We start from the raw sequence: 25,429 nt of genomic DNA, 5'->3' as shown, positions 1-25,429 counted from the left end.
CTGGGCGTCTCAGTGCTTGCCTCTATCAATTTCTCTTTTTTTATGGACAAGGGAATGTCTTGTACACACAAACCGTGCCCCCATTGACTTAAAGCCCTTCCTTCCACAAAAGAAGGTTCATCCAGGGCATTGGGTTATTTCCATTAACTTATACTCCCAACCTAAAACCTATATCCTCCCTTAACATATGCAGATTGAGGGTTTGTTGAAAAGACCACCCATCATCACTTGATTCAACAATGAAGGACCAGAGGGTGAATGAGAGAGCAGGGACCCCAGAAAAGTATTCCCAGAAAAGTATTTGCCTTGGAAGCAGAACATGTTTCACTTCCTGTTGAGTGTGTTCCATTTGTAAATTGAGTCCCCCACTGCTATGGGAAAGCACGCCTTGGTTTAAGAACACTTTGGTTTAAGAACAGACTTGTGGAACGGGTTAAGTTCGTAAACCAAGGTACCACTGTATTCTTAAAGATCCTCAAGTTTTGTTTTTGAAAGAGCAAATCTTTAGGTTTCAACATAAACAAAGCTTTTTTATTGTATTTTCGTTAAGTTGACCTCATTAGAAGCCAAGGAAAGTGGGTCCTCAGAGGGGAGGGCTTCAGGCCCAAAGGAAGCACCTGCAACTTTGCCTCATTTACCGGTATATGGGTCAGAAAAACCCACTTGCCATCTCTCATTGATTGGGCTAGATAAGATTTTATATCCCCCACCACTGTAGATTATACAGAGAGACCTGACTACGTCTTAAGATATTGCTGTGTCAATAGCTCCAACCTTACTTCTGTCAGCTGCACAACCCCTAGCACACAGAGATACAACCGTCCCTCCTACCACCAAGCCATTGCTTACTCCTGGGTGAAGGAGCACAGAGGGAAAGATGGGGAAATAACACAATCCCAAAGCAGGCAAAGTCATCCTATTCTTGGATTGACCTCAGCAGAACTGACCCGCCAGATGGAAAAGGATGGCCCTGGGTATCAAAGGGAGGTGCTGGGCTAACAGTCCTGAAGCTGAACATTTTAACAGATGCTGCCTAGGGAAGGGGAGAAAATCCAATCAAGTCTTCTTGATCAGGAGGGGAATTACTTCACAGCCACAGCAAAGACCACCCACGCTGCATGTTCAGTGACGCCAAGAGCTTGGGGGGGTGTTGCTTTGCGTGGCTCATCACTTCCACATCTCAGGACTGGCTTCCTCATGCCTATTTGCTAATTAAAAAGAAGAAAAACATCACTAAAAATGCCTGTGAAAATATCTGCATTGAGTGTGTTTTGGATAAACATGTTAGCACTAGACATGTTCTTCTGCCGTTTACTAAATGACGGGCAGCAAACAACTAGGCAATCTTTGCCGATTTGTGATATTGTGAACCAACTGCTATGCTGTCAGTGCTGTATTTTAAGCAGCAAGTCCTCTTTGTTGCTGCAGAGCGTAGAGAGCGGCTTGTGTTTATCACACATGTGTGCAACATTGACGACACTGATAAAGCACTTGCCATCTGTTGATGGCTTTTGGAAACTCGTCCTCTGGAGGTTGCAGAGTCTCCCTCTCCAGCCCTGAATGCGCAACTTGCCTAATCTGTTTTAGTAGCAAAGGACTGTCCTTGCAGCAATTCTACCTACTTCTGTCCAGAATATAGACAGGTCTGCGTATCAACACAGATGCAGAAAATCAAACGCAGAATGTGACATTAGCCACAGAATTCTGCACTTTCTAAGAACCTCAGAGCTTTCATTTAAAATCAGCAGCAACGCTGACTCTAAATTTCTAGCCCTTATGTTTGAAGATACATTTGAAAATGTGGGGACAACACCTAATTAAATATCAGGATCCAGAGGACTTTTTGGATAAGATATATAGTGGTCAAAGGATGGGGCTTCAGCCTCCTGCTCTACTTCATTACTAGAAGAATCAAAGTACAGATTCAGGATAAAATACGCCAAGCAAGTGGAAACATGCAAAGCTGATCGCTTTCCCCAACTCACACTAATCACGTCTCCTCCTCCCCTTTGAAGCACAAATCATGCCCGGACAGCGCAATTCTGACTCGGCACTTGCACAAGCTTTATTACAGGAACTGGCCTTGTTCAAAAAAAGTTTCCCCAAAATATTTTTTGGAAAAGCTCCGAGAAATCTTCTCAGTGATATTAACTTTAAATAAACGAGTAATGCATGCTAGTTCTGCCAAGAGATGCTACCGCCTGCAAGATTTTGAATTCAGAACTTTCCAGATAAACTAAAACAAGTGGGACCCTCCACAAAACGTTGCAGTTCATCCTCACCTCCCAACAGAAACGTTCCTATTCAGGCTTCCAGCCAGCTATGCTTTCTCCAGGACACTTCATTCCACCACCCACTCCCAGTTTCCTTGTCTGCTTTTTGAATTGACTAGGACTATGGAGCATGCACAGTTCTCACTGGGAATTTTTTTAAGGGGAGTCCCCCAAGGTGGTTGTGTTTTTTTTAAAAAAGAAAATATATTTCTACCTCTGCAATCCTCGAAGGTCCTCCAACCAAGCTGACATGTCCTTTTTGTTTGTCAGGGGCCATAGTTCGGCATTCGGCTCCTGCATTCACTAGTAGGAGGAAGGGATGGTTCAAGTACCATTGACGGGTCTTGTGCATCCCATCTTATAAAGGAGAGACAATGTTAGGTTAATTTAATTACTTTTTGCTTTGACAGAAAGATAGTTGAAACATTTTAATTTCCTTGGTAATTTGTAAAGGGTGATAGATGACGTCTCTAAAGTTCACAATAAAAAAAGTATTTTGCTGATGCAGCACGCTCTGATTTATACCATCCCCGCTTAAGGCGCACAACCACTTGGGTCCAGCCAAAACCAAGAAATTTAAATTCGACTTTAAGGGAGTTAAAGAAATAGAGAGTATTGCTAGGCATCCTGAACCACTCTCTGTATACCTGATTGTATTATCATTGCTCCTCACTGCCCTTAACTTCAAAAACAACAACTGAAAAGGTATTTTTAAGTGACAGAATGCCAGAGAAACATTTGGTTACATTGTTAAAAAGCAATCAGCACTCTAAGAAGTGGCTACTGATGGCTATGCTGGCTGCATACCAGTGCCCAGCGAGTGCGCTCAGATCCCATCCATTACCATGGAACTGCAACGCATACAGCAGCGCAGAGACTGCAGCCACACAAAAATAAAGCAGTCTATGGGAAAACGAAAAAGGGAATTTCAAGGACAAGCGACTGAAGTATTCTTGGAGACAGTTCAGGGGTTGCCTGAGGGGGTTGGAATCGTGTCCTCCCAGCCAATGGTGGGACCTCATGCGACTCCAAGCAGTGAGCGCATGGGTGGTCCGACTTTCCCCATGCCACTGCTGAAGAGGGTCTGTGCACATTTACCAGAAGAGACCAGAAGTGTCCTCTGTCAACTTACCGCCAGTGACATGACTTGGGGAACCATGGCTGGTTCAAACTCACTAGGTTCCCAAAGTATAACATACCACATGATGTTCAGATTTATTATTATTTTTTTCTCTTTTGTTTGTTAAGTAGTCTTTTAAAAACTCAATTCTAGTTAGTTGCAGAGAACAAAGCGGAATCAAGATGTGGTTTCAGATCCAGGTTTGCTCGCTAAGGAGGGTTTGGCAAGCTACTGCTCCCTGAGCTCAGAAGCAGCATTGAGCCATGCGGCTTGTTTTTGAAATCACACATGGATGCTCCTTTAGTGCATGGAAGAGGGAGCGTGAACAAGCCCAAGGCTCCTTTATACGGCAAGAAACCAGGACTTCTCATTATGCCTGAACCTCCACGAGCTTTCAGGAAAGCTATTACATCACTATTTATGTTCTCACCAGTGAGTATCTGAGGAAGTGACCAGTTCTCTGGAACTCCCTTTGAAAACCATGGAAAATCTGCTTGCTCAGTATAATTCTCAGGGCAGTATGTGAATTTAATAAATAGATAAATAAATAATAGTAATAATAAAGCAGGGATATGGACCCTGTGACCCTCCAGATGTTTGTTGCTGGCCTCCAACTCCCTTCAGCCTCGGTCAGCATGCCCAGTGATGGGAAATATATAACCCCTGAGGTCCACAGGCTACCCAGTTCTGGTAAAAAGCACCTCCCAATTCACAGTTCTATGCACTCAGCACTCTGCTAACATTGGAAACTCAGGATGGGGGTGGGTAAAAGGGGTTCACAAACCTACAATAAACAACAGCTCAACAAATACCCTTGTAAAACTGATCCAACTTAATTCAACATAAAACTCCTACTGAAGTCAGCCTTTGCTACAATCCCACTATAATAAAAACTTGGCTGCTTTGTTGTTACAGTGGCACAGCAACCGGAAAATGCAATTATTTTCTGTGAATGAAGGATACGGAACCTTTGGCTGCCACTGGCATTTCTCCATCGCTATGGGCACCGTGACGAAGAGAGCAAGCAAATGAGTGGATGTAGCTTTTTTGTTCTTGTTTCAAAATGGGGTGGGGAGGTACGAAAGGAAAGGAATGTGATGCTCCCTGCCTTTGGTTTCCTGTTAAACGATTTACCCCGGGGCTCTGTAAATATAGCTTTAATTTAGACAAATATTCTAAATCGCCAATAATTGGATCTCTCCAGTTGAGCGGTCCGTCATAATTACTTGTGCCTGGTGCCTTGCTTTGCCTGCTGGATGAATCCCCTCCAGCATATGAATGAGAAGCTATAAGCTGACTTTTATCTCGGAAAGCAGAGGGGAAAGCGCCTTTCACAAACAGAAGGAACAAGCGGATTTAGGGAAGCGTCAAATTGCAAAGGCAGATCTGCTGGGGCGGGTGTTGTGTGTTCACCCACCCACAGATCAAGGTCAGCTGGGGAAAACTGTAGCCAGGGGGGTCCCTATGGTAGGCAGATGCAGAGCTGCGTATTTTCTTCTTCTCAGAGACACAGCGGCTTTCCAGAGTTACACCTGTGTGCCTGTGCAGAAACCCCCCTGGGTCAGTTTCTCCCTGGTAACCACACACAGATTGTGAAGCGAGGGCACCAGGGAGGCCTCCCAGCATATGTCATTATAAGCAGTGGAAGAAGCACAGCCGATACAGGCAGATGAATTGAGATTTAACAGTTCCTTTCTCTAACCTGCCGGCACAGAACTTTCCCCCACCTGCCTTTCCCGTACCAGGAACATATTGCACCTGCCAGGTGTTTTGTGCATCTGACGATGGCTACAAAACACTTATGCCACTGCCACACACACACACAAATGGAGGTGCCAAAACTGACAACTGGTATATTTTAATGACTGTAGCCTGCTAGTCAGAAATCTGTATGCAGATACCAAAGGAGATGGCAAGACAGTCCAAACTGCAAGCCCTTTCGGAAGAATAACTGTGTCTTGTATGTATAACACGTTATACAAGTAAATGCTTTTTTTGTTTGTTTTGTTTTTAAAGAAGAAAAGTATGATCGTGTGAACACACTCTCATCAGCTGCTGATACCACATTTGTCCTACTGAACCTTGCTGGAGATGTGCTGCAACAGAAGTGGTGATGTTGGTGGCGGGTGGTGTGCACCACAATTTAATGAAAGGTGTCCCCTGAAAGAGCCCAGCAAAATCCGATTAGCAGACCAGTAAAGATTCGTCGTCGCTGGGGGTGACTTCTGAGAGAGGGGGAGGGGATTCGAGGATTGGCACTTCCATGGAATGGCAACAAGCTGGGCGAATGCCCAAAGGCTCTTCACGATATGACTGGGGGCAACAACAGTGTCGGCCGTCCCCCTGAATAGGGACATTCACGGGGCTGTCAGAGTATATCGACTCCCACTTTTTGAAGGGGAGCCGGCATGGCTCTTCGCTCAGCAAATTATTCCTGCTGGAGCTTCTGCACTCGGCAACAGTCCTGCTAGAGGCCGAACCCCCACCCTGGTGTGTTTCTGCCACCCTCTCCAACAAAGGGTCTCTGAACGTTTTCCCTGAATCAGCCTTGCTGGTCTGTCTGATCTCACTGCTGGGAGGGTCTTCAGTACCCGAAGGCTTGTCGTGTCCGTCCTCCGGCTCTGAGAGAGCTGCTGTGCAAATGTTTGACAGAACGTCTGAGGGGGGCGATTCTGCAGCTTCTGTCTCTGAAGGCAAATGGCTGTTTTCAGATTCCAGGAGTCCCCGGTTTGGGCTGCAGCTCCCCGTTTCAACATTAGTTCCCTCGGGAGAAGCTGGGGGGCTCTGGGGGGCCGCGTCATCTGTGCGATTGATGATTCCATCCCCCAGCACTGTCTGGGAAGTGTGGGTGGGGTTCAGCAGCGGGATCTGAGCTCTCACCCGCGGCCGGTGGAAGAATCTGTTCCACAACCTGCCCAAGCGCCGGCGGGATGAGCTCCTCCTGGACGAATGGCGACGCATCTGCCTCCTCATGGCTGTTCGGATGTTCTGCAGGACGGAGGCCTATGAAGACAAACAGAGTGGGTTCTTTTTTTGCCTTCCTAGCTTTCATTCAAAGATAATACACTAACATCCTGGCCAGTGTCAGAAGACGGGAAGGAAGCCATCCTCAGAAAGAAAGCCAGAGGAACCTCTCAGCCCACGACACAGCAGCCTCTCCCCAATCTCTTCTTTCCTCTTGAACCTCCTGACCTCACAAATGCAGGGGATTATCGGGATTATCCAGCGCCAATGGCCACCTCTGTTTCAGCCTCCAGCAGTGCAAAAGGCGGATGCACGAAAAGCCCCCAAAAAGCCCAAACCAGAAACATAAAACAGATCTCCCTGCTTGTGTAACTAAATACAGAGCTTCGGCCATAATAGGATCACGCTGTAGAGGCTGGATGCATTTGCCAGGGCTGGGGGAAACGCAAATAGAAAACAAAATCCAATCACTGCCGGGTGGGTGTGTGGAGGGTTTGTGTATACAAGTATCCCCATGATTTTCTAGGTGAAAAGTGGTGGAAATATCATAGCAAAAAGTGAATTTATTTTCTCTTTCCTCACAGGGTTCTGGCAAATAAACACCAAATCTCTTCATTTTCAAAGCTCACCTTTGCCAAATCCATCTCACAAAGATAAACGCTTGGGTTTAGCAATACTACAGTACTTTAGGGTGGGGGTACCTGTGGCCCTGTTGAGTTCCAGCACCCAACAGTCTCAGCCAGCATGCCTAATAGTCAGGGGTGGCAGGAGCTGCAGTCTCAACAACATCTGGAGGGCCACAGATGTTCCCCATCCCTGCAGTACTTTAATGCATTAAAACTGTATTGACGTGTGATCAAACATTAAGGGCCAGGCTGCATGTTGCTTTAAAACGCATCATTTGGCCTTGCACAGATCTCTTCCTCACTATAAACAGCAGCCACTGGGTATTGCATAAAGATCAGGCCTGTGAGATGGGGGGGGGGGCAATCATTCCCTTCTCTCAATTAAAATATCTGTCTGCAAAATACAGAATTAGTTGGCTGGCTGATGCTGGATTATTGCCTGGGTGTGTTATTTTGCAATCATAATGTCAACAATTTATGCAAATAACCAACAGGCACCTCAATCATTCAGGTTCTCGATGTTGTGATCAAGCTGCAGTCTTACTTGTGTTTTGATCGGACATGTCAGAGAAATGTCATCCAAAACAAACACATAAAGCGCATTGAGAGGAACAGAACAAATCTCAATGCATTTAGACATGGGGGGGGGTGTCATATTCATCCCTACTTTTCATATAAAAATGTTTGCAAAACATAATACAGTGGAACCTCGGTTAGAAGACCGTTTGACTTCCGAAACATTTGAAAACTGAGGATCAATGGGCGGTCAGCAAAATCCATTGAAAAAATGGAAAAACGCACAGTGGAAGCTGTTCGACTTCTGAGGCGTGTTCAAAAACGGAAACAATTACTTCTGGTTTTTGGCATTCAGGTTCCGAATTGTTCGGCTTATGAGATGCTCGAAAACCGAGGTTCTACTGTACTTCCCCTCAACAAATACAAAACTTTGTTTCTGTTGTGTGGAGCTCACTCTGAAGGAGTACCACAGAACGCAGGAGAAATGCTTTCTATCTCAGTCAAAAAGTGACTGCATTGTTAGTACAAAGCAAGGCATTTTCAGATCCAGACTCTACTTGCGTTGCTATAATGGGTAGATGACTACAGTGGTACCTCGGGTTAAGTACTTAATTCGTTCCGGAGGTCCGTACTTTACCTGAAACTGTTCTTAACCTGAAGCACCACTTTAGCTAATGGGGCCTCCTGCTGCTGCCATGCCGCCAGAGCACGATTTCTGTTCTCATCCTGAAGCAAAGCTATTAACCTGAAGCACTATTTCTGGGTTAGCGGAGTGTGTAACCTGAAGCGTATGTAACCTGAAGCATATGTAACCCGAGGTACCACTGTATTTACTTGTGATGCGTTGTAAACAGGGAAGTCTTCCACGGGTGGGATCAGGCCCTGTGCGATCAATTGCCCATAGGAAGGGGGAGCTTCACGCCTCACAAACTCCGCCTCAAGACGGGTCATCTGCGTTTCAAATGCCCTGGAATCAGGGTGGGGAGGGAGGGAGAGAAGAGAAGAGAAAAGCTGGCTGGATTAGAATAGACTAGGTAGGCATCTTTTCTGAGACTGTCATGGCCCAAAGTAGAAGTGACAAAGGCTACCACCCACTCGTGACTAAGGCTGCAACCGGAGGCTTTCTTGGCCCAAGGACATGCGGTGCACTACCGCCATCAAACTGGAGCACGCACTGGGGCACCTGCGCGGCTCCAAGCTAGCCACCATCCCTTCTTGCCCCCTCCAGATAGGCAGCATTAATGCCAATGCCTGGAGGATGGCTCCCCAGTCCTGCACCACCATACTGTCAGTTTGGCAGTATGAGACTTCTTGTGCTGTGCATGAAACATATCAGGGCTGGGTTCTGAAGCAATATTCCTGGGCATAATCAACAAGCTCAAGCACTCTCTCTCTGCCTCTCGGCTGGCTGGCTGCAGAGAAGACCTCCCGCCTGGTTTGCAATGTCCAAACTTGGAAACTGTGGTTTCAGGATTCCCTGTGCCTCAAATCCAAACGTCAGAGGGGCCTGTGGGTGCTTCCAATCTACCCCCAGGCATGAAAGAGGAATGGGGAGAGAGCTCAAGTTTCACCATGGCTCATTCCTGTACCAGGAAACCCTATTTTCCCATGAGGTCTGAAGAGGGGGAGGGACTGCCGCTCAGCAGGGAAGCACAGGTACTGGAAGCAAAAGGCCTTAGGCTTAATTCCTAGTACCTCCAAGCAGGGTGATGCAAGTCTCCTGTCTGAAACTCTGGGGAGCTGTTGCAGTTAATGTAAACAATAGTATTATGTTAGGGTCTTAACAGTCATACCACACGACCCCTTGTAAATTTATTTTCCAAGATTCAAATAGGTGTCTATGTTATCCTGCCCAGAAAGGAAATGAAAAGCCCTCCTAACAAAATGGGGTTTGAGGGGGAGGGAGGAAGCAAAGCTGATCCTTTTCACCTGTATTCCCTGGTCCTCAAGGAATAGAGCTTGAAGGCGCAGCCCAAGGCGATCACCAGCAGCAGCCCGCAGACCAGGCTCCCAATGAGAGCCGCCGTGATGACCTTCCTGGGCACGATCACCAGGCAGTTGTGTTCATCGCTCCCATCCTGGCAATCCTCCTGCCCATCGCAGCGCCACGTCTCGAAGATGCACAGGTTGGTGCCGCAGTGGAAGTTGCCCGGCTGGCAGGTGAAGCAGTTCTTCTCGTCCGAGCCATCCGGGCAGTTCTTCTGGTTGTTGCAGCGGTCGAGCAGCGAGTAGCACAGCCCACTGTTCCCCTCGCACGGGTACTCATTCTTCTGGCAGGCTGGGCAGCTCTCCTCGTCCTTGCCGTTGGGGCAGTGCCACCAGCCGTCGCAGCGCTGCCTGTCGGTGTAGCACCCCTCATCGTTGCCGCACGGGTGCTCCCAAGGGAGGCAGTAGCCCTTCACCTGGTAGGTGGCGTTGAACCCGTGCCCAGTGCTCTTGGACCAGGCATGGTATGATATGGTCAGCTGCCCCTTAGAGGACTCCAGGCTCACCGAGTGCCTGTTGTTGCGATAGGAAAGGGTCTGCATGAGCTTGTCGCCTCTCTCCTCTAGCCCATCGTACACCTTCACGTAGTCATTGTAGCCGAGCTGCAGGTCAAGCTGCAGGAGAACGTGGCGGTTGTCCTGGGTGTCCACATGCCACGTGCAGAGGAGGTCCGCCTGGCTGTGGTCCGAGCGGAAGAAGTCGGGAGAGGCGAAAGACCCGTAAAAGTTGCCCAGCCTTTTGCCGCATGAAAGGTCAGGGCAGTTCTCTTCATCGGAACCATCGCTGCATTCTTTAACTGTATTGCATTTCAGCTCGTTCAACAAGCACTTGGTGGAATGAGCTACGCTGCACTGGAAGGTTCCCGAAGGGCAGATGCTGGACTGGGGCTCAGTTGGGGGAACAGTGCAATTTTTCTCGTCTGAGTTATCGCCGCACTCGTCCATGGAATTGCATTTCCAAGTGCCGGGAATGCATTTGCCATTCAGACAGCGGAATTCATCAGACTGGCAATTAGCCTGGCCCATTTTCCCTGTAAAGTGAGAGACAAGCGTTAGGAAACTTCTCCGGGCACTTCTTGCTCCATGCTGTGCCTAAAACATGAATCCAGCATGGAGGACAATCAAGATTTGGAAGCAGCAGCTCTTGAGGACTCTGAAATATTATTATGCCAACACAAGTACAAAATTCTCTCTCGCCAAGGACGAACTTCCACACCAGCTGCACACAATCTCTCCCCCACAACTCACCTGGGTTTTCAGTAGCTCCACTGCAATGGTGTGACTTCAGAAGGAGGAGATGCCCTTTCCAAAGGGATGGAAGGGGATTCCCTCTCCCTGTTTTTCCTCTCCACAGCAGTTTCATTGTCATGGAATGTCATCTGCCTGCTTGCCTGTGCACCTGCCTTTGTGTCTAAGTGTGTGGATTTGTGTACATGCACATGCGCACACCTGTGACTGGCTGTCTGTTGGCCACCTTGGCCACACCTACCTCTATCCCGATTCTGAAAAAAGAACTAACTACCACTAGCTGTGATTTCCACCACCATTTGGGGGGGGGAGCAGCTGTAGTATGGAGGGAAGATTACTTCTTACTGACCTTTCTGCCCCAACCAGAAAACCCCCAAATACCTGGGATTAGGGTGCTGTGAAAAGTTTTCAAGTAGGCTTCCCGTCCCAGTTAAGGTTCAAAGACAAAAACCTGAGAGAAAAGAAGACTGTAGGCAAACAAAAAAAGGGGTATCCTAGATGGGCAAAGCAGGTCTGGGAGAAGCTAAAGCTGTTTTACAAAGGCAAGAGGGGAGAGAGCGGAGGCCCTTTTTTCTTACAGGAGCAATGTGGAAGGAGGACAAATGACTCTCAAATTAGGGGAGCTAAAAAGAGCCGGGATTTGAAAGAAAAGATCTCAGATTTAAAGTGCCAGCAGTTCTAACTTCCCCTTGCAAAGGCAGAACTAGATGACACTCTCTCCTTTCTTCTCTCCAATAAAGAGTGTGTATGATGAGGGGAAAGAGTCTCTTGCCAAAAGCATGGCTGTTTCTGTAAAGAGACTCAGAGAAGTGCTTCTGAGTGCTGTGCAATTAAGGCAAATGAGAATCCTTCTTACAACTACAGGCTCTGGCTCATTTGCCACAGGGTATCTGTAGAGGGAGAATTTCTGAGGCTTCAGCTGCTTTCAAGAGCTCCCTTCCAGCATACAAATGCTAGAAGCCCAGAGCGATTGCTCCTAGCACTGGAAATCACAAGAGCCTTGTTGCCACTTAGGACAAGTCCCCCACGGAATGCCAAGAGAATATATCACATCAGGGTTATTTTCAGCAGGAGAGGCAGTTATGTGGAAGAGGGAGGAGGATCTGCAAAGCTTTTTGGGGTGGGATGCCATGTGCAGTGTAATCTTATTTTCCCCTCTTTTTGCTGTTGCAGAAAAATGGATGGTGCCCCCCTTGAGCCCTGCCCCTTTGGCCTCCTTTCCTGTAAACACACTTTCCTTCCAGGTGGGGCTCTCCCTCCTGGTACTGGAGGCAGCTGGTTGAAAAGCACAGAGAGCGAAAAAACTTCAGGCAGGGGGAGACTCAGCCTCTGCCACTCGCAAGACTCTGGTTCTTTAAAATCACACTTGTACCTAAAGGTGCAAGTCTGTCACCATTAGAAGCAGACTGGAGGTTGTTTTATTTATTTGATCCCTATTTTGTGGTGAAATCAAAGCAGCGTACAATGGAAATATAAACTCCCAAGAAAATAAAAAACGAAACAAAGAATAAAACAAGCAGCAGTAAAGCTGCATCATGAAGCAGAATAATAAAAAACCACGTCAACAGGAGCATGTCACAGGCTCAGCTGGAAAATGCCAGCTGGAGTAAAACAATCTCAAGAGCCAACGCAAAAGAAGGCACCCCTATTGGGCTCTGCCATCATTCCGGCACCACCACGGAAAAGGCCCTCCTCCTGCCTACATCCAGAGCCAGTGTGGTACAGTAGAAAGTGTGTGAGGACTTGGGATACAAAGACCTGGGTTCAAGTCCCGACTCAGCTATAAATAGGTGACATTTGGCCACACCTCAGTCTCAGCCTAATAGAGGATAAATAGTGATAAACCTCAGATAGAAATGTTGAAAATAAGATAAATGCAAAGCAATAATCAACATAGCCATTCAAACTAGAGAGAACTTTTACCTCGAATATACGAAAGGCGAAATCCCTGAGCCTGCCCTGAACTTGATGGATCAGAGTGGAAAAATATCCAGACGTGATCCCTGGCAGAGATGAAAGGAGGTGGGATGAAGGATCCACATGCTTTGTATTCTTCTCCCTTGGCAGGAGGACCGATCATCAGCCAGTCTGTTGAACACTTGGGAGAGTCCTCCAAATCAAAGTTCTTAAAACTGACAAGAGGAGGAAAACGGGAGAAGGGAGCACAGATGAAGGGAGACTGACTTATTTTTAGAGGAATGAAGGGAGACCACCATTTTAGAGGAATGCACTAAAGAAATGAAAGAGGGGAACATTCAAAAAATTACTGATTTCACTAAAACGTTCAATGCAGGTGTTACTTCAGAATGTCTTTGAAGGCAGGCTTTGAGACAGCATCTCATGAAAAGGAACAGCGAAAGTCAACATGACACTTCGCTGAGGGGTCACCTCTGCCAGGTTGGAACACCAACTCTCCTCCTCCTAGTGGTGTAGCAATAAAACTGCTAGCACATTTACAAAAGTTGCCTTTAGGATGCAGGCCAGTCAATTAAAATGGCTCCCATCAATTAATCAACTAAAACTGTTCTTGATTAATCAGTCAATAACGTCTTGATTAAAGCTTCCAGTGCTAAATCAAGCATTTGGAAATCAGCAAATGCTGGAAATCTAATTTGCCTCCCCTGCTAGCAAATACATTGGAAGTCCAGCGCAAATAATTATGGCTGCCAACAGCAAAGCAACCATAGCATCCAATTAAAACAAGAGCAGCCACGATTGTTTGTGACTTTCTCTAAATAAGGGCAGGCTGTGAACACAGCTGAAGCCTTAATTGGCTCATTAAAAACATTCTGCCCAACTCCTTAGAACAAGGAGGTGGGAAGTTAGAGAGCCTCGCTTGTCTTTCCTCCTCAGTTGCTGGCATGATGTATTACCCAATGCCAGGCACAACGGAGCTGAATTGCAAGGCTTGGTGCATTTGTCCCTCTCCTGAAGGCCATGGTAACAGGTATCAAACGCAGGTCAGACAATGTCTTTGCCTGCTAAAGACGGGCTAGGGCACAATTCATCAGGAAGTTCTGTCTGAAGGCTCTGATGGAATGAATAAGTTGGGCACATGGCAAGATGCATTAGTATATAAAGCCCTTAACAACTTGGGGCCAGTTTACCTAAAAGACCAACTTACCCCACATGCCCACTCAACCACTTTGATCAGCAGAATTGGCACTACTACAGTTGCCACATAATACTAGTTCCACATTTGTAAGAACTCGATTGTTTAGTGTGGCAGCACCCGCACTCTGGAACTCCCTGCCTATTAATATCAAGCAGGAGCCTTCACTGGGCTCTTTTTGGTGTCTGCTAAAAACATCCCTGTTTAGGCAAGCCTACCCAGATTTTTTAGAAAGCTGTGAATTTAAACCTGTCTTAGATTTTAACTTTTGGTAGTTTTAAACTATTCTCTGGAGCACAAGCCTAAGCAGTGTGTATGGAGGTCCTGGGCAGCCAAGATGACAATACACACCCCTCTCTATACTTTTCTCAGTTTTATCTTTTTGTAACGCGCTTTGAGGTGTGTTTTCTTTACAGTTAAGAGGTGCACAAATGTTGTGAAAGAAGTTTGCGGCAGGGAGGAAAACCCATAGCTCAATGGAGGAGGACAATCTGTGCCTGCAGGCAGTCCCAGGTTCAATCCTGGCAACTCCAGCTAAGAGTCAGGTAGCAGGTGACATGGAAGAAGGCTGACAACTCTGGGAGGATGGACATGAGCATCAGAAGAGCTCTGTAGCTGGATCAGGACACAGGACACAGTCTAGCATCCTGTTCCCACAGTGGCCAGCCAGATGCCCCAATGGGAAGAAGCCCATAAGCCAGAACTGAGCACAAGAACACTTCCTTCCTCATGTTCCCTAGCAATGGATGTGCAAAGGCATTCCTGCTTCTGACCCTGGAGGTCTGAGCAGGTACTGGACAGTTTCCTGTATTATCTATGATAACAATTGTCTTGCTTTTGTGATAGTGTGTGTTTTTTTAAATAAAAAAAACTGAGTAAAATTTCTACTATCTGCTGTCTGCTGAACCATTCTAAAATGATATCAAATATATTTCAAATAATTTAATGATTAATCACTTTAAACATTTAAGAGCTCAGTGGTAGCGCCCAAGACCAGGTGTCTTCAACTATTTGATTTGGATCATTCCCCGTCCCCCACCCCATTTTTAAAGTTGTAATAAGGAACTGCTAGTCTCGTTTGGAAGTAGCTTGTTCAAGAGGGCATTTGATCTCCCTCCAGTTTGATGTTGAGCTCTGAGGTGATGTGATGTTAAAGATTTAATGTGTGGAGTTAATTGCTGTTCTTTTTAGTTGATAAATTCAAAGCAAATTATACAATATATCTGAAGAGAAATGGCGCAAATAAGTTAATACGCTCTTTCCTTCAGGAAAACAATGATGCTCCTTGTGTGCCACCTTCCTACCAAGAGGCAGCAAAATTAAGTGGAAGACGGGCAGGCAGCTCACTCCCCGCGACTCCCAAGTAGCACGTAGACTGGCTAGGGGCCACAGCTAAGTGTTCGAGCACCAGCTTGGCATGCAAAAAGTGCCAGGCTCAATCCCTGGCAGCATTTTCAGGTAGGATCAGTTGCCTCCTGCCTGAAACCCTGGAGAGCCATTGTTGCCAGTCAGTGTTGGTAATACTCAGCCTAGCCTAAATCCCTGCCTATTGTGAGGCTAAAAATGGCTTTTTCACCACCACGGACAACGTAAAGAATAAAGTTCCTTTGGACCAAGCTTACATTGGGCAACTGGTCTGGATCTGAGAATTTATTTCAGCAAAGGAAGACAATTAAAACATTTTCACTAGTAGTACCTAATAGTTATCACATCTCCTCGATCACCTTGAATGTACCAGCTGCAGTTGGTGGCCGGAGGATAGTGGAGTGGCCAGGAATGGCTGTAGATGACCCCACGCCGCTCAGTATGCTGTTCCAGTTTTCCACTGCAAGCAGCTGTCAAAAGCCACAACGAAATGTTAAATGTTAAACACATGTTTTTTGCCACAACAGCTTTCCCTGGTCTCTAAAAGCTATTGTCATAGATATTTCCATTACCCTTTCCTGCTCCTTCTGCTTTGTTAAACTATCTGGTCTTCTGGCTTAAATTCAGTTCAACGGGCATCTCCTGGGAGAACATCAATAGTCCTAAATGAGCCTGGCAAAAGGGATTTGATAAGGAATGCTGAACAGATCTGCCCAAAAGGAAAAAGGGAACAAACCAAACAGCAACCACAGGAAATCCATGCCCAAAGCCAAGTAAATAATACATCATTTTCAAGACCTATCGTCCTGAAAATGCTTGGTTTTCCTCCTCTCCCAAACAGGCACTTTCTTTTAAACTTCACAATTTCTATCAGTAGGTTTGAAAAGTGTTCTCAGAGAAAGCAAGGCTTGTGGATTGTTGCTTTTTGGATTTCGAGTATCTTTATAAAGAGAGCACGCTAAGTGGGGTTTTTGCTTTGAGCACACAGCTGCCGTTGCACGTCACAAGTTGCAGGAGCTGACAGGACCAAATGCAAATCCCTTGCTGCGTAGGGCTGAACCCCACCAGGAGCTCAACAAATCTCTAATTTTTGCTGCCTGCTTGGGGTTGCAAAACTTCAAAGTGAAAAGGGGTTGTCAAACAGCAGTCATGCAGTGGTGCTTGGTTAGTGAGAACCAGCCTTCTTGCTGGGTGGATCGCAAGTTGTACTGAACTGTGCTATAGAATTTATAAAGTGAAGTTGTAGTCCATTCTTCAGATAAAACCTACTAGCATGCTTTACATACAGCACAAACCCATTCATCTCTACACAGAAGTAGGCCTCAATTAATTAAATGGGTTTTACTGCCAGGTAAGTTTGCAGAGCAGGAGTGAAGAAGAGGATCCATCCCATGGGCTCCCTTGCCATTTCAATAGATGGGCAGGGCCGTCCATGTGACAGCCACATCTTTACCTGTATGGAGCAGCATGGGGGAAATGGCCTCATGGGACAAATTAGGATCCATGCTGGTCCTGCTTAAGCCTATGGGCCTGAGATCATCCACCACTGGTATAAAGGACTGCAGCCACAACTGCTGCTGCTGCTGCTGCTGCTGCTGCTGCTGCTGCTGCTGCTGCTTTCAACACAACATAATCTCCAAAAAATAAAACAAGTCCTGCTGTACTAGAGAATTTGTCCATTCTGGAAGCTCATTTTTTATTGCACTTCCATCCGTCCTTTCTAATTGCAGCAAATACATTTCCCCCACCATCTTATCCTCATAATAAACCTGTTATGAAATACATGAGGCTGAGAAAGAATGAATGGCCCAAGGCAAGGGGAGATTTGAAGCTGGGATGGTCCTGTTCCAGTGCTGGCTAATCACTACACGTGTCTCTCCAATGCTGTCATATTTTTTTCCTACTCTCACATCCCCTCCTTCCTGCTCCCACTAACACTCAAGCCAATAAATGCACAGTGTAAAGTGAGAGTGTCCATCTATCTACAATGAAAATAAGGTTTTGGGATAGTCTGGGCAACATTTACTGCATATAAATTGGTCCAGAATGACAGTAATTAATTTAGATGAATTTCTCTCCTTTACTGTGGCATACAAACCAACATGATAAATGTGCCATTCACAATCTGGATTTGCTGCATGAATTTTTTTGAGGATGATGTGGGAAGATCTGGACTAGTCTTTCAGCCTAAAGTATCTCTATAGTATCAGAGAGCATTTACATTGTTTTAAAATTATTCTTAAAGACACATTTTTCTCAAAATGATTCTTTACAGGAAGTTTTTCTATCAGTAGGAAAATGAAGCTCAAATGCTAATAGAAAACAGAGGTATCTTACCTAATGAAGTGACAGCACTTTCAATTTTCCCAGACAAGAAGAGGTTGACTGTTTTCAAAACAGAAAAAAAAATTTTTTTTTAATTTGTTACAGATTACAGTGGAGGCAGTAAGTAATTAACAAAATTATAAATGGAAAAACACATTCAGAGAAGGTATGTTCTTCCAACAAGCACCAGGGTTAGCTTATAGCTCAGTCAGAGTCTTCATTTTCTTCACGATGCCTTGTGTGTATAATATTTAAGGTATGAGAGAACCTAATTGTTTTCTTTTTCTTTTATAGAACAGGAAAAATGGCACAGAAGCTGCTGCTGCTGTTGTTGTTATAAAATTAAATTTGTATACTGTCCTATACCCGCAGGTCTCAGGGCGGCTCACAGGATAAAATTGCAATTTAAAAGCACAAAATATATAATCAAAATCAAAACCGAATAACCTCGCCCCCCAGCTGCAATCCTAAGCACATATAGTAGGCAGCAAGCATCACTGGACACAGTCAGATTTTCTTCTGAGCAAAAATACCTAAGATCATGCTGTGGATGTTTATAACATCTAGGGGATCAGCTGAACACGGGGAAAGTGTCACAGCTCAAGTGCTATGAGGCGTGGGCTGGGTCGTTTCTGCAGCAAGTAAGTAGCCATCTGGGCCACTGTTCTCTCAGCTGAACCCTCCACCTGTAATAGTGATACTAGTACTGATCTACTTTATAAAGCTATTGGAAAGTTCACTGGTATCACGTATGTGGAGTGCTCTGAACACTGAAAAATAAAGTGCCGCATAAATGCTGAGCGTTAGTAGAGAATATGAGCTGTATCCAATGCTGGCCGCCGTACTCAGAGTAGACCAACTGAAATGAACATAGGTCCATCAATATCAATGGGTCTACTTTCAGTAAAAATCATTCAGATTCAACACCATCAATACATTCTTTCTAGCCTCAGACCGAAGCAGCTGAAGTTAGAGTGTCTTGTTCAACCCATCATCTGTGGTAGACAGCAGATCAGTATTACAGGAAGAGTTTGATGCTACTCATAGGCCATGCAGCTACTCTCTGCCCTTGCGCCTCCATCCAAAAGTTTCACATTTTGCAGGAACAGCCACAATTTATATCCACAACAGACTGACTGTAGACATCACATTGATGCAAATAACTGGGCTGTGGATTATCACTGAGGTATCTTTTTTTTTCATCTTGTTACAAAACGTTCTGCTATCCTGGCCACTGACCACTAGGGCAATGCAAGGACAGTAAATGTGGTTGGTGCTTTTTAAAATGATTGCTCTGTAGTAGCAACAGTTGGGTTTTACAAGGGGGCTTGGAGAGACAAGAAAGGAACCTGACAAATATCCTGTCCCATCCAACAAAAGAAATGGAGGCAGGGAGGGACTGAAGTTGTAGAATTGCCTGGAGACCAGGTAGAAAAGCAGATGAAGATGAAGGCAGCTTCACTTTACTGCTCCCTGCATCTTTATGAACAACCACCAGAATATTATTTTACTACACATTTAATGCAAGGGGTTAGCCTGAATAATTATTCCACTAGTTTCACAGCTTATGCTGATTTCTGGGGTCAATAAACCTCCGGGCCAGGAGGCCACTCCATGTGAGAGACCCACCTCATTCTTAGATACTGCTGTCTAATTAGATCTGCCATTCTTGCTCGGGCCTTCTCTTCTCCTGACACCTGGTTCATGGTGATTGATCATGGTTTGAAAGCAAGTCTTGCTTAGATTGAACAAACTATGATTAGAACGAACCAGGAAAGAGAAGCTACACATGAGAGGAGGAGGAAGAATGGAGACTTTGATGCCTGAACTTAGCAGGCTGACTTAATTTCCAATTTCCAATGGGAGGGAGGACGGGTGGGGGGGGGGAGGATGACAGAAGTAGAACAGCACTCTGTGTTTCATGTAATAAAAATAAATCACAACTAAAGCTCTAGGCAGAGTCCTTTTCAAAGGTGAGGTAGGGAAGAATAAAGACTAATCTCTAGAAGGAGGGAGTTCCACGACTGTGGAGCCTGCCACAGCAATGACTCTATCACCAGTCAACTTAAAAACATTTTAGTGGGATTCCCAGCTTATGGGTGGACAGCCACCTGAACAGTCTTAAGCAGAAGGCCGCCCCCACTTCAAGATAGTTATGCCTATGTTGTTGGTCTTTGGTTAGCAGACAGATGTCTCAGAAATCTCAATTTCTACTTTGAATAAAGGAAGTCATCTTGCCAAGGACAGCAGTTATGAAGAAATATACAGAGGGGCCTCTTCCGTTTACGAAAACAGCTGTAATAGTGGAAATTCTTGATCTAATACCATGGAACAGGCAGGGTGTTTCACATCCTTTATTCCAAGGACTGACAGACCAGAGAATACTGTACATGCCCTTCGTTTTCAAAAAAGGAAATCCACATTATGGAACTCCACACACTAGTTAGTTCTGCCTTACACTTCTAAAGCTGTGAGCTGCATTATTCAAGGCAGCTTATAGCAATCAAACATCACAACACCAAAATAGAACAATCTCAGACAAAACATAACAGAGGATGGCATAGCAAGCAAAACAGTGTCTTCAGGAAAAAACCAAAACAAAACATGATTTGCCTGGCAAGGCAAAAAGCTTGCCAGAATATTTTTTTTAAAAAAGTATTTACCAGCTGGTAGAAGACAATGGGAGGGGGGGCCAAGCACCTGAGTTCCATGGAGCAAGATGCTCCGTATTATTGGTGCAGCCCCCAAGAAGGCCCCATCTCATGTCTCAACAAACTATACTTTCATCATAGGTGAGACACAAAGAAAAACCTCTCTCCACTTGATCATAATGAATGGGCAGGCTGGCACAGGAGGTAGTGGTCCCTCAGGTACCCTGGGTCCAAGCCATTTAGGTCTTCACCTTCAAGTGTCATCACCAAGATGCTGAATTGTGCCTGGAAACAAACTGAAGACTAAAACACAACTGGTGTAATATGGTCCCACTGACTGACCCCTTTGCTGAGCATTCTGGACAAACTGATGTTTCCAAATACACTTCAAAGGTTGCTCTATGTAGAACACAAATAATCCAATCTAGATATGACTAAGGTGTGTGCTACTCTGGCCAGGTCTCATGTTGCAATAGTCAGGATTTTCAGTCTTCTGCTTATGCTAGTGCTTCCCTCTTGCAAACCATGTCAGTCAGCAGGCTGTTTGCATATCCCAGGCATCAGGCTCCTTTCAAAAGGCTTTTTAAATTCAGCCCATCTTCTCTCAGGTATCAGCTCTTTGTTAACTTTTCTAGCTCTTCTACCCCACCCCAAATCTCAGCACTGCTGGGGGGGGGGTGTGGTATTTAGTCCTCTTTTACCAACAGAAAAGCAGGAGGCATAAAATGATTAGGTGAGTCTAATTACCCAGGAGTAAGATTTATCAATTTATTTCTTCCTAATGCTTCTTTATCTTGGAGGAATAAGAGGATGAAATAAGAGTTGGGAACTTGCTACTTGAATGCCTTTGCTTAAAGACAAGGGGGTCGTGCAAAACTGGTATCAGAGGCTGCTCATACACTCTATCTGCATTTAGCGAGTTAAAACCTGCTGCGAAAGTGAAAAGGGAAAGATTGCTGTAGACAGGAAGGAAAGCGAGAGGCTGAACACAGGGAAAGCAGCAACAAATCAAATTTTTCATCCTGACAATACTGAACAACTATGATCTGGATGAGAATGCTCACTGGCTAAATGCCACCTATTCCATCTTGCATGGATGAGGAGCTCCTTGCCAAATGCAGGGACCAGCATAAGGATGCATCCATACCAAATCTGGTCAAATGTTCAGAGCCGTGTCGAAGCAATAATATCTGTCAACACAGTGGCTTCTCGTAAAGAACAGCAGAGAAAATATGCTCTGTACAGAAACTCTGCATGTGGCAAGCTGTGCCCATTAAGAGTCACAGTTCAAATGTACAGCACTGCAGAGTTCAGACACATTCAAGAGCCCAGGGGCACAAGAAGAGCAGGGTTTGTACAGTTTCTCATAAGCATGGGAGCCAGAAACCTTATTTTTAGGTTCTTGCATCTACCACCAAATTTTGTTTGTGAAAAACGGCATGACTTTCTGTCAAGCAGATTTGTTCAATTCCCTTGCCTCCCCCCCCCCCAGTGAAAAAAAATCACATTCTAAATCACAGTTGATGTGTCTAATCAAAAGTAAGTCTCACTGGGTTCAATGGGGCTCACTCCCAGTAACCGGGCATAAGACTGCAGCTACATTATAGTTGCATTATGCCTTCTGATGCCTTTATAAAGAACTCCCTCCTGCAAACTAGTAAACCGTTTCTATCCTGAAATCATTTCCCATACATATGAAAAACAAGTATTGCTCCTATGTGTCATTAGTCTGTGCAAATGATCTTGGTGTTTATGCAAAAAAACGTTCACAACCATATCAGGAATCTTCCTCTCCTCTCCTCCCACCCTCTCAACACAGGGGTGGAATCCATTAACATGTTAACAGCAACAAATCAAAGAAGGCTGTCAGAACAAACTGCACTAACTTGTTTGTAAAATGGAAGTGAGCCACCAACACCACTCCGGGCTTGCCTTTCTGACTACTGTACAGGCTAGCAACTTTGCAAAAAAAAAAACCGAAAAGAAAAAAGAAAACGTTGCTGCCTCTAGCTACAGCGACAGAGACAGGAAAAATGATCCTCAAGAACCACCGGGTCCAAACAACTTATGTCCTTAATGCAACCACAGGCCACGGTTTTACCGAGCATTTCCATGCAGAGAGTGCAGGGAGAGAAAAAGTGCACTCCCATGAGCAAACAGAGCTGATGTCACTTCATTCTGCAGTGCCCTCGCATGAAGGAAAACTCCCAAGTCGGGGCTGGGGCCCTACATGCCAGTATGTGTGTGTCCCGGCTGGGCATACGTATATACTTTCGAGCAAGTTGGATCAAACGGCCTGCACCCCCAACACATGTGCTGCCAGGTGTGTAAGAAAGCAGCCTCACGGGCAGTCCTTGCCTGCGGATCGCCCTCTCTTACAGAGCCTCTCCCGCTGCCACCAGCGGGCATCCTTGTGGGGAGGGGGGGATGCACCGGGCATCGGATGCACAGGCCACAACTCGGCACCTGGCTTTGCCTGCAGAAGGCCCCCCGGTTCAGTCCCCGCCGGCAGCACCTCCAGGGACGGGGGGCTGGTAGGAATGGCCTTTTGCTGCTGCTGCAGCCCGTCGGTGCAGGAGACAGGGAGCCAGATGGGTGAGGGAAATCAGCCAGAGGTAGGGTGGGCTGAGGTCTCCCACCGGGGCCCCCCGGAGCAGCTGCCCACCTGCTTGCTCCAGGTGGCGGCGGGCCAGGCGGATGCTCCGTTCTCTCCCGCCACACCAGCGGAGGAGCATCTCCGCCGGGCCTTTGGCACCCTGGTCCCTCACCTGGCGGCCCCTCAGCAGAAACAGAGCCAACGGCACCTTCTCCCGCATCCCGCCTGGAGCCACAATAACAGCAGCAGCGACGGCGCTTCCTTTCCTCCCCGCCGTAACGGCTCCGTCCCGCCCGGCCCGGACTCACCCAGGCAGAGGGCAGCCAGCGGCCCCAGCGCGCCGGGCGCCCGGGGCTCCACGGACGACGACGAGGAGGAGGAGGAGGAGGGCGCCGCGTCCATGGCGGCGGGTCTCTTCGCCCGGGGAGGTGCGCTGAGGCTCCGGCCGCCGCCGCTTCGCCCCCTCACAGCGCCGCCGCCGCCGCCGAGCTCGGGGAGGAGGATGAGGCGGCGTTTGCCCCGAGCGACGGCGGCGGCAGCGGCGGTGGCTGCGAGGGAGCATCCCGCCGTCGCTTATCCATGGCCTCCTCGCTTGGGCAGCTCGTCCCGCAGCGGCTGCGAGGAAGCGGGCAGGAGGAGGAGGAGAGGACGCCGCCGCCGCCGTTTCCGAGGCCCAGCCCCGCGTGACGCGCCGGCTCTGAGGGGCAGGCGGAGGGCAGGGCCGCCCTGGGCGGGAAGGAAGGGGGAGCGCAGCGGAGCGCCAGGCCTGGCAGGGCCGCCTCCTCCTCCGCTCCGCCACGAGGGGCTTCGCCGCCGCCGCCGTCTGCTTCCCCCAGCAACCGCCGCCTGTGAGGGGAAGGGCCGGGAGGGATGAAGACCCCCAGCGCTTGCTCTTGTTTTAAAGTCGGGCTCACTCGAGGGTTTGCGAGGTCATGTTTTTAGTATTAAAAAAAGAGAGAAGTTGCCTCTGAGCATGGACAAAGTTTCCCTCCTGCCTCGCTTCGTGAGGGTCACAGCCAGTCCCCCTCGTTGCATCGCTTTGGGAAAGGGGCTCCCTGACTGACCCCCATGTGGCAAGAAAAGTGACTTCTTTGGGCTCCTCGCATCCCAAATATAACTTGGCTTCGTTTTTAATGCTGTGACGTCATTACTTCAAAGTACGGGTTGTGGTGTGTTTCTCTCTCTTTTTTTTAATAGCTCAATAAATCACTCCACTGAAATCTACCCATTTCCTACTCTAACCAGCCAAATCTCTATAAAGATTTTATAGCCCCATGATGGTAAACATGTAGCTGATTGGGTTTTTGAACAGTCGTTTTAAATTATGATCCATAGCAGCGGGGAAAGCTACAAATTCGCAGTAAAAGATAGGTTATTTAGCTTTATTTTCCCCTTTCTGTTCTCAAAAACAATCTTTTCTTTAAGAGAAATTGTTCACCATGCACTGAAGCTCACTTAAAAACACCACTGAAATGACTTCCGGAGGCGGCGCAAAACCGTGATGGCGGACCTCTTCGAGCTCTGAAGAGGGGCACCGCAGAAAAGGGTTGCTCGCGACGGCGCAGCGGCAACCCATCAAGATAAACCACGGGCAGAGTGAGTCCGTGGCCGTGGGACCCGGCGGGCACCTGGAGCGACCCCGAAATCACAAAAGGAACCCCGTAAGGGGCTTCGGAGTGAAGGAGGGGGAGCGGTGCTGTGGGTTCATCGCTCTTTCTGCGGAGGCGAAGCCGCGCGGCTGTCACGGATGAGCGCTGACCTTTCTTCCAAGAAACATCGGGCTGAAACATCAAACCCGTGAGTAAGGACCTAAGATTCTACAAATCAAATCGGAAAATTTGGCTAAAAACGGGAGACGAGAAAGAGGAAGTCCGTCTTCCGACACTGCTTTCAAGATCAAAGCAGACGGTCTAAAGAGCGGAAAGCGCTGTGAACAGGGAAGCTTTGAAGCTTTAAATCGGGACTTTCGTGCATATTTGAATTTTACTTTTAAAGAATAAATACAGCATAAAATTGACCTGGAGCGGACACCCCAAGGGCAAGGGAAGACTCTAACCCCAAATTCCCGGGTGGCCGGGTAAAGTTGTTTAAACTGCGGAACTGTTGCAAGCTTCCAGATACTTTTGTAACTGGATAGTGTAATTTTGAGCTCACCTAGCTGAAGTGGATACAATTGCAGGCACCTTGCTGGAACTTTGTTATATGTTTAAAAGGGCTCTGCAGGACCTTTCTTTTAGCGTGCTGGAACTAATTTGCTTTTAAAATTGTTTTTAAAGTTGGAACAAAGAGACTTTAATTGCGGAAAGTTACCTTCTTCTTACTAAAACTTTGGTGGCACTCCCCCTAGAGGACATTGGGAATATAGAGGCCTGGGAAAGTTTCTCTGTTTACCTTCTCTCAATAGACTGTTTTTAATTCTGGACTTGCCTTTCCCATGGGATTACAACACTTGACCTTGAACGTTGACTGATGAGTGGCACAGGAAAGACAAGAGCAGCCAAAGCTAAGGAAGCTAAGGAGAAAGAGAAAGCAAAAAAGCAAGCACAGCTTTTGCAAACAACTTTAACTCAGGGACGTAGATTATCAGTTCCAGCTGTGCTTGCGACACAAAAAGTAGAAACCGAAAAGCCTGAAAAATCTGAAGAGGA

General features: G+C 46.7%; 1 protein-coding gene across 4 annotated transcripts; it reads right to left on the bottom strand.

Annotated features, from left to right (window-relative positions):
• Positions 1 to 5,235: 5,235 nt before the first annotated feature.
• On the bottom strand, positions 5,236 to 23,601 carry LRP3 (LDL receptor related protein 3). Of its 4 annotated transcripts, none has more exons than XM_053400322.1 (7): positions 23,090 to 23,601; positions 17,547 to 17,594; positions 15,541 to 15,679; positions 12,656 to 12,864; positions 9,429 to 10,515; positions 8,334 to 8,466; positions 5,236 to 6,396 (listed from the first exon to the last, which is right to left on the bottom strand). In XM_053400322.1, exons 1-7 carry the CDS (start codon positions 23,181 to 23,183, stop codon positions 5,578 to 5,580), a joined length of 2,529 nt encoding a protein of 842 aa, XP_053256297.1. In that variant the 5' UTR covers positions 23,184 to 23,601; the 3' UTR covers positions 5,236 to 5,577. The 4 variants fall into 4 exon arrangements, with proteins under 4 accessions (XP_053256297.1, XP_053256298.1, XP_053256299.1 ...); XM_053400323.1 differs by lacking the exon at positions 23,090 to 23,601 and adding an exon at positions 22,851 to 22,950; XM_053400324.1 differs by lacking the exon at positions 23,090 to 23,601 and adding an exon at positions 15,782 to 15,881 and having other exon boundaries at positions 17,547 to 17,566.
• Positions 23,602 to 25,429: the final 1,828 nt, after the last annotated feature.

The sequence above is a fragment of the Podarcis raffonei genome, chromosome 8 (assembly GCF_027172205.1).
Source record: "Podarcis raffonei isolate rPodRaf1 chromosome 8, rPodRaf1.pri, whole genome shotgun sequence".
In the NCBI taxonomy this organism is placed as follows: domain Eukaryota; kingdom Metazoa; phylum Chordata; class Lepidosauria; order Squamata; family Lacertidae; genus Podarcis; species Podarcis raffonei.
This window is presented reverse-complemented; position numbering and strand designations above follow the sequence as displayed.

Excerpts from the sequence above, each read along its gene's own strand:
- LRP3 (XM_053400322.1), bottom strand. The coding sequence starts at position 23,183 with ATGGACGCGGCGCCCTCCTCCTCCTCCTCCTCGTCGTCGTCCGTGGAG. Across the intron at positions 12,865-15,540 it reads GGAGATGTGATAACTATTAG|TTTTAAGAACTTTGATTTGG; the intron begins GTACTACTAGTG and ends TCCTCTTGTCAG. Across the intron at positions 6,397-8,333 it reads CTGTTTACAACGCATCACAA|GCCTCCGTCCTGCAGAACAT; the intron begins GTAAATACAGTG and ends TTGTCTTCATAG.